The 9319-nt window shown below is 45.5% G+C and overlaps 1 protein-coding gene across 1 annotated transcript in view; it reads left to right on the top strand.

The window, feature by feature from the left end:
• Positions 1-3833: 3833 nt before the first annotated feature.
• Positions 3834-9319, top strand: part of ATP1B3 (ATPase Na+/K+ transporting subunit beta 3) — a 38664-nt gene continuing 33178 nt past the window's right edge. Inside the window, exon 1 of the mRNA XM_089509128.1 lies at positions 3834-4137. Coding sequence (XP_089365254.1) covers positions 4029-4137 — 109 coding nt within the window. The 5' untranslated portion in view covers positions 3834-4028. The remainder of the gene's footprint in view (positions 4138-9319) is intronic.

Below are 9319 nucleotides of genomic sequence, written 5' to 3'. Positions count from 1 at the left end.
GTTGCATTGTTGCAGCTCGGTGGCACTCCTTCGGCACTGCGTTGTATGGATGCAGAGCTGGAAGAGCACCATCATGCTGCCCTGGGGGCGGAGTCGGGCTGTGCGTCATGTGGGGTTGACACCCCGACTCTGCCCCCAGGCTGGCCTTTCAGGCCAGTCTGTACAGGGCCCTAGTGCACTAACACTATTATAGCAACTCTATTATAGTTTTCTGTGCAAGAGCTATTCAAAGGATTGCCCTTGCCTTCCTCTAAGAGTGTGACTTGCCTAAAGTCACCCAGCAGGTTTCCATGGCTGTGTGGGGATTCAAACTTGACTTTAGGCTTGGACTAAAAGACTTGAATATATTACTGCTGCCTTCTGGAAGGTCATAGTGCCCAAGTTACAAAACCACAGTGAGGAGAGACCTGCCAATGTGAAATAAAAAGACACGGACTGTTACTAAGCTATTTCTATCTCCCACCACCACTAAAAGACAAATGGAACCCACTGACTAAAACATTGTAGAAGTCATACTTTCTAGGGTAGCTGTAGGCAAAAAGCTCTGGTGGGTCAAAAGCTTCCTGTTCTACCTTAAATGTCCCTTCTTTCTTCCAATGCAAATCCAAACCATTTTGTTGTCTGAAGCTGAGTCTCCCATACTAGAGCCACCAGTTTAAAAAGTAAAACTGTTATCATTTGGGCACCAATTCTCTTGCACTCATCTCAGAAGTGAGAATTGTGTGACTGTCCAAATGTTTCCCAGCATTCCATATCATTGATTATACTGGTTATTAAGGCTGCTAAGAGCTGCATTTCAACATCTGGCAAGCTCCACAATTTCCACCCCTGATCTAGACGGAGCTCAGGATTCACCTGGCTGGCGGCGTTGGCAACAAAATGAGTGTGATAATATCCGGATGCATCCCAAATTAGAATTCAAATCAGCAGTGGTAAGTCGCATTTTTAACTGTGTGCTAAAGTCCCTAGTCCCCCTACTTTTATCTTCCAGCTGAAGGGCAAGAAAAGAGGTAGGAGGCATTTTGGGGTCATTGCCCAGGATGACCAGATGTCTTCCTTTTCCAGGACATGTCTTGAATTTCAACGCTCTGTCCAGGAGGAATTTTAAAATGTCCTCCATTTTGAGCATGACTAAAAAGCAGGAATTTATATTAGTGTTTCTAGCTTTTATGTTGCAACATCCTACATTTTTTATTGATTCTCCTACATTTTGCAGTGCCTTATCCTCCTTTTTGGTTAGGACATCTGGTCACCCTGTCATTGCCTTTGGTGCATCTATGCTGTAGAGATAATGCAGTTTGTTACCATTTTAGCTGCCACGGCTCCTGGAATACAGAATACTGGGATCTGTAGTTTTGTGAGGCACCAGCACTCTGGCACAGAAAAGTAAAGAACTTGTAAAACTGCAAATCCCAGGATTCCATAGGATGCAGCTACAGCACTCGAAGTGGTGTCAAACTGCATTATGTCTATAGTGTAGATGTACGCTGAGACTGTGGGAATGGTCACACCAATTGCAAAGGGGATGCCCGGAGCCACTTTAAACTTGAAATGGGATTGTGCTCCAATTGAGCACAAAGAGGATCCTGCTTCTGGAATTGCTCCAGGGTCCCAACCATCTTAATTACTACTGGCTATGCTGGCTAGGTCTCCTGGGATTTGCAGTCCAGGAGCACTTTGTGTTCCCTGCAGCTGAACTCCTGTTTTGTGTCACATCTGAACAACACCTGCCCAACAAGCAGAATTCTAGATTGTTGCGCCAGAAAAGGGTTATCTGCTGACTGTATCTGCATGTGCTATGGCAGTTTGAAGCCCAGGGCTCCTGCCTTTTTATTAAGAAGTTGGCAACCCGACAAAGTACAATCTGAATTTCTACAAGGAAACTACTGAATGAAGTGATTTGAGGACAGCCAGTGCATTTCTTTACAAATTATTATTTAAGCTGTGTTGCAACACATCCTGAATTTGACTATAGAGATGAGTGGATATATGTGTTTATCTTCTTTCTTTCAGCATGGCTATTGCAACATTTCATTCCTTATATGTACAATGACATCAAAAATCCACAAAACAGCAATACCTTTATTGCGCCACCCAGAATACACAAAGTGTAGTATACCGTAGTTAGTGGATTTTTACCCTTAGCTACGTTGCTGTTTCCCATCAAGTCAGCTTTAGCTTGTGAGCAAAATGCACAAAATTTCAAAGCTCCATGAGCTTCTTCATCAGACAAAGGGGTTAAAAATAATATAGGAGGGGGAAAATTGCCAATGTTAGTCACAGGCCTGCATTTTATCAAGCTGCTGGTGATGGTATTCTGAGTATGGAGGCATAGCGATGATGATGATGGTGATGATGGTGATGATTTAATTTTTCACACTGCAGGGACTCAAGGCGGTGAACAGCAAATTTAAAACAATATGATTTAAAAACAATACAAAAGTATTTTGTTGTTAAAAACAATAAAAAAACATAAAACAAACCATTTTGAAAGTTAAAACAGCCATGCTTTAAAATGCAAAATGTGTTTAAAACTCTATAAAGCCTTATCTTTGGCCATATAGCCCTATTTATGAAGGCAGACCTGGCTTCTTCATCAGGCAAAGTTGTTAAGAATAATACTCTGTTTCTAATGGAATTTAAATTTCCTGGACTTCAAAATGCTTTGGAGTTTATCAGACAAGGGAAATGGGAAGTATAATCCAATGGCAATCCGAACGCAATCATGGGATTTAGCGTTATTGCGTGACAGACTACCACATGTCATTTCATGCAATGGCAAGCTATTTTTGGGCAATGGGAAGCCAGTTCGAACGCAATTCGCATTCATGTAAACTCGCTGAACGAGCGAATTCACGTGAATGCGTTCTGGCTCCACTTTCTTTTCATTCGAAAGTAAGAGGAATGCCTCCCGTGTGATAAACTTTGTCCCTCCGTGCCTCTTGGCCAAACGGAGGACTGAGCTGCCTGCATGGATAGCCCTCCGTACTCAGGATACAACCACCACCATATTGGCCAAATGCAGGCCCATGGCAGACGTCATCAGATTTCTTCCCACGTTGGCTTGAGTGTGGGACTACAACTCTGGAGACTAGGGTTCAATTCCCCGCTTGGCCACAAACCCCACTTGGTGGCCCTGGGCAAGTCACACTCTCTCAGCCTCGGAGGGTGGCAATGGCAATCTTGCCAAGAAAACCCTGTGCCAGTTTCGCCTTAGGGCCGCCATGAGTCAGGAAAGACTGGAAGGCGCACGGCATTATTTTAATGGGGCCACGTGCTGTAATCGTTTGAGCCTTGGGACTCTGACTCTGGAGACCAGAGTTCGAATCCCGCTGGAGTCTGAAACCCCACTGCCAGGCTCTCTCAGCCCCAGAGGATGGCCAATGGGCCAACCCCACTCTGAGAGAACCCTGCCAAGGAAACCCATGGCAGTGGTCGCCATGACGCCTTGGAAGGCACACAACACACAATAACAACCACCACCACAACAAACGTGGCCAGAAATGGCTCCTTATATGGCTGGAGGGCTGAGAGGTGCCTCCAGGGGCGGGAAGGCCCCCTTTGCCCTGCCCTTGACCCCAAGGGACCTCGGCGTCCTCCAAAGCGGGGAGGCCGCCCTTTCCCTCCTCCCTCCCTCCCTCCCTTCCTGACAAGAAGAGAGGCTTCTTTGAGGCTATACAAGGAAGAAGGAGGCGCCGCTCTCCAGCAGCGGCCGCAGTGTGGCGCCTCGGCCAGCAGGTGGCGGTGCAGGGACAGGGCCGGGCCGGCGGAGGGAATGGCGAGCGCGGATAGGCCGGGAGGGCGTTGACGTCATCGACGGGGGCGTGGCGAGGCGGGCCCGAGCGGCGGAGAGGCTTCAGTGCGCGAGAGGGGCCTGTCTTTCCCTTCCTCTCTTCTGCTCCGCCGCCGAGAGAGAGAGAGAGCCAGGGTCCCTTGCGCGCCTCAGGAACCGACGCCTCCGCCTTCGCCTTCGCCCTGCGAGGGATCCCTCCGCCTGCCTGCCTCGCTCTCCGCCTCCCGCCCGCGCCATGGCCAAGGAGGAGAAGAAGCCCTTCAGCCAAGCCATGGCCGAGTGGCGGCAGTTCATCTACAACCCCAACAGCGGAGAGTTCCTGGGCAGAACGGCCAAGAGCTGGGGTGAGCCGAGCGGAGCGGAGGGGAGGAGGGCCGCGGCTCTGCCGGTGTCCCTGGGGCAGAAGGCGCCACCAGGCCACGGGGCCCCCTCCCTCCCTCCCTCCCGGGTCTAAAAATAGACCCATCGGGGCAGAGACGGAGGAGGGCCAGGGGAAGGGCGCTGCCTGGCCAGATGCCTTGGCCTGGCCCCCTCCGATGCCTCCACCGGCGCCCCTTCCTCGGCCTGTGTCTTTCCCGCTCCCCTTGACTCGCCTCCCCTTCCCTCGCTCTGCCTCCTCCAGTTTCCTCGGCCGGGGTCTCCCCTTTCTCTCGGCTGCTCCCCTTCTTTCCTTGACCAGCGTCCCTCTTCCTTCCTCCCTTCCTTCCCTGTCCCCATCTGACTCGCCTCCCTCCCCAGGACCCTTTCCCGAGGCTTGGCAGGGACCTCCTCCCTCTCCCGCAAGGCAGCTGCCTCAGTGGGGAGCGGCCAGGGTCCTGCCTGGGAGCCCCCTCCTTCCCTCCGCCTTGGGTCTCTCTCCCCTCCTGGCTTTGCCCGGGCTCAGTGGCTGCCTCTCCCAGGCTGGAAGGCAATGGGGTTGGCCCCCTTCTCTTTGGCTGGCCTTCCAGCCTCTCATGGGGTTTTCATGGCAAGGTTTGTTGGGGGCGGAGGTGCTGGCCATTGCCTTCCCCTGAGGCCGAGAGAGTGCCAGTCTCCAGAGCCCAACACTAGGCCATGCTGGCTCTCAGCCTAAGGAGGCCAGGGAGTCCAACAAAGGCACCACCGGATCTTCCTGGTCTTGGAAGCTAAGCAGGGTCAGCCCTGGTTAGGACTTGGGAGGCAGACCGCCCAAAAGCATCCCATTGGCTACGTTTCGGAGGAAGGGTCTGGCAAAGCCACCTCTGAGCATTCCTTGCCTAAGGAGATTCAAGAGCTGGCCATAAGGCAAGAGGCACAGAGACAGAGACAGGAAAGTGGGTAGCCCCACCCAGCGCAGATGAGCTTTGGTAGGCAATTGAAAAGCAGCCCCTTCTTTTCCTTCCCCTAAATGTTCTTCTCTGGTGGTAATTTGCATCTTCCAATCGTGTGTCTCTGTAAAAGGATGTAATGCTTGGTTGGGTTTTCCCTCTCTTACCCAATTTGACTTTAAACCTTACTAAGACTGAAATGTCCTTAGGGTTTCCGTTACATTTTTGGCAGGCGACTCTGCACTTGAGATGCAGCGCATACCAGAGCAAGCGAGTGTTTCACGACTAGCTTAAGCACAAGACAAGTTGTGCTCCTGACTTGGTTAGCATATGCGCTTTGGGCACATGCTCTAAGCGAAAGCAGAATAGCCATGTATGCTTGGTTGCCAGGGCCATGTGTCAGAAAGAAGGCTTTCTGTGATGTGAGTTTTTCTTTATTCACGGGGAAATAAAGTCCTCTTGTTCGTCACTTACTCTGGAAGTTGAAAATGAGAGAGGAAATTTCCACTCCATCAGTCACTAGCTTTCCTTCAGGGGTGGGGATGGAACAAAGAAGGAGCGACTGAAAGGGGCACAGAGGAGTGTGTCCATATGGACAGCAATGCCTACTCATTTTGAAAAGTTACTTAGAAGGCTACATTCTTTTAAAAGTAGTCATGTATAGTCATTTATCGCGTCTCAGCCTTTAGGCTAAGAGCAAGTGTAGCTAATGAATTTTGTTGCCCCTGGCTATGCTGCTTCTGGTGATCCTGTGATGAGAATGCGCCCTGATCATGAGCTTAGGTCAGCCTAGGTCTGGCTGAAACTGTAACATCACCAAAACTTCCATGTTTGAGGAATGCACTACTTAATTTTAAAGTGTATAAATATTGTATTGCTTGATTTGGTAAACAAAAATGGTTTTCTGATTGTAAGAACGATTCCACAAGAAATGAGGAGGAGTGTTATGTTTAATGTATCTAAACATGAATGAGTTCATTCGATTGGCTTAACGTTCTGCACGGCCTGGAGTTTATATTTCTCACGTCTGTTAAAAAATCGACTACATTATTGTCACATATATTTTGACTCTGAATGGATGGAATCCATCTGTGAAAACATGTTCTTCTTTGGCTGTTAAACACAATTACATAAAGAGAACACTTTTAAAGGGCAGAGAGAGACACAGAGGAATATGCATTCAAGTTGAGTCTCCCTCATCCGAAATATCTGGGACCAAAAAGTATTTTGGATTTCAGAGTTTTCCAGATTTTGGAATATTTGCATACATATAATAAGATCATGGAGATGGAGGGGACCTAAGTTTAAACATGAAATTCAGTTATGTTTCATATATACTTTATGCACATAGCCTGAAGGTAACTTTATACACAATAATTTTAATAATTTTGTGCATGAAACAAAGTTTGTGTACATTGAACCATCAGAAAGCAAAGGTGTCACTATCTTAGCTCCCTATAGAGATAATTTTGGGTTTGGGGATCAGAATTCTAGCAAAGGAAGAGTGTACAAAATAACAAAGCACAGCTTTCAGATCTCAGTCTGTGTCGTTTCTGATAGAGAAGTAAACTTTCCAGTAGTTCAGCAGTTAGCAACATACATAAAATCAAACCCACAAACATGATTACATTTTTACTAACATATTTATCCTCCTTAATGTGTAAAGAGGTTATGAGGTAACTTGCAGGGCAATCATATGCAGTAATGCCTAGTAAGAGGTTAGTCCTATTGAATCTTGCATCCTTGCTTGCTAACTTGTAGTGCTACATATATGTGAAAATACAGTCCAGGGATTCTGAACATGAAAGTTGTGCATGCTATCTTAAATATAAAGGTACGACAACTCTCCCTTCGGCCAACCCCCCCCCCCCCCCAATATTGATGGTATTAGAAGGTAACACAGATTTGTTTTCTCCAGAGTCCAGACCGCACAATTACTACCATTTCCCTAGCAAATTCTTTTGCCTACCCAATCTGATTGGTGATTTAATATTGTGAGAGGTCAGGAAACTGAGGGGAAACAGGTTTTGTATATCTTGTGAGATAAGTGAAGAATTCAAACTAATTAGCTTAATCCTAATCCACTTTCTATTTACTCCTGCTATTTTGGGTTCTGGTCAGAAGGAAAAGTGCAATAGAGTCAATAAAAAAGAGGAGCACTCAGAGTAGTGCCTTTAAAAATTGAAAATAATCTTTACTGTGATGAAGACTAGGAATAGGAATTGTGTGACCCTTGTGATGATGCTGAACTCCCAACATCCATAGCCAGTGGTGATGAATGCCTGAGTTGTACTCCAACATCTGGAGGGTAGGAAAATTCCCATCCTTCCTGTAAATTGAAAACTGGAATCTAGTTTGGAGTACCAGTTTGAACCATTTCTTTTTGGCAGTGAACAGTGTCCTTTTACATGAAACCTGAGTCAAATGCCAACGTTTTTCCTGCATGTGTTGTTTCACTTATAACTTCCGTTGCCCTGACCATTCTTTAATGTATCTTGTGTGTTATCCATTTGGAAAAAAGTTAACAAAAGTAAGAGAAGTGATCACAGTTGGTATTTTCTCTTAAAAAATTTTTTTCAAAGGCTATGTGCCAGCTTGGATATGGTGCTAAACCATAGTTTAGTGTGAGCAATGCAACCTAGACTGAGCCTTGAGCTGGCATGCTCTCCTTTCCTGTCTGGTGATATTGTGGCTGAACTAGGCCAGAAAAACTTAACCCTTAACTAGAGTTCAGTCTCCTCAGCAATTTAGAAACTGTTGTGAGCATAGTGAGCAGAGAGAGTATAGCTCTTGTTGGATGTTGCCTGTTGTGACACCATTTATTTATTTATATCTTGCTTTTCTGTCAGGATTCAGGGGGGCTAAAAATATTCAGTCACATTCCAGATGCTCTCAAAGAGCAGCCTACAGCAGATGTCAGGATATATCATTTTACAGAATTAATTTAACAAGTTAAATAATTGTAATTAATTCAGTTACAGTAACTTACAGTGACATAAAATAGTGCATTTTGGAATGATACCTGAATTTAATGTACATTAAAGAAAAGTACAAACAGGTATACCTTCGTTAATAAAATAGATGTGTTCTGAGGCATTATTTCTTTAACAGAAAATTTGGCACCAGAGGTAGAAATAATATGCAAGGAATAGAGACAGGTCCTTAAGCAACAAGAAATAAGAGCAGTTCAACATGTTTCAGCAGAATTGTTCTTCAAAGCTAACAGTATGCACATGTGAAATGAAACAATTGGATCAGATAAGCTCTGCATAAGTAAACAACTTTTTGAATTCTCTAGAGAGCACTTGAAGCATTCTTCCAAAATTCATTCAGGGAGAACTTTTCTTTCACTATTCTCCACTTTTCTTATGATTTCCATTTTGGTGGTCAAACATACAAATCTATGTTTCGTTAACATGTTTGAGTAGCAGGTGAAGAAGGCTTACTACTTTCCTCTTTTTTCACTTTTGTTCATGCATGCTCAAGTAAGGGATTCTGGAGGCAGTTGCTGTAGGATCGGCTAGAGTAGAATGCTATTTCTCCTGCTCAAGCTTTATTGTGTTATTTACTGCAGACATGCTGCTGTAACCTCAAACCTGTGTTTCTCTAGCCACCCTTCATCATCCTCCCAGTGCCAACAATCCTAAAATAACTTCCAGCTTGACAGAGTATGAGGAAGAAAGTCATAAAAAGGAGCTTCTTTCTCAGAGGCTTTATGTATGTCTATACTTTAAATGCATGCTTTTATTTTCTCCACATGCTGTTATGTTACAGTTAATGATAATAGAGTCAATTATTGGGCTATGCTATGACAAATTAGTGGACATGTATATCCTTAATAGTGGCTGTCAGATTTGCAAATCATCACTAGCACTGGGATCCATATTCTAGTTTTCACCAACTCCAGGAATGTATTAAGCCCCAGGACTTGGTTATATTCTTTCATTTTATGCTTGCAAAGAGCAGTTCTGCAGTATGGTGAATTTCCGAATTTTGAATAATTCCAGCAACTAACAGCACCATCTTCTATATATTTAACCCATAGCATTCATTCATGGCCATCTCTGGTATGTGAACTGGATGGGGTGCCAGTGATATTGAAAGTACCATCCCACTACAGGAAAGAATACAATGCACCCCCATCTCATTCACTTACCCCAGATTCAGGGGGAAAGAAATGATTATTGCCTGGGACATAATCATGGGCAATTCACAGTCGAAACAGACAGCCTGATAAAGC

This window comes from Sceloporus occidentalis, unplaced genomic scaffold (genome assembly GCF_023333645.1).
Source record: "Sceloporus occidentalis isolate IW3139 unplaced genomic scaffold, rSceOcc1.0.p SCAF_2, whole genome shotgun sequence".
Classification (NCBI taxonomy): domain Eukaryota; kingdom Metazoa; phylum Chordata; class Lepidosauria; order Squamata; family Phrynosomatidae; genus Sceloporus; species Sceloporus occidentalis.
This window is presented reverse-complemented; position numbering and strand designations above follow the sequence as displayed.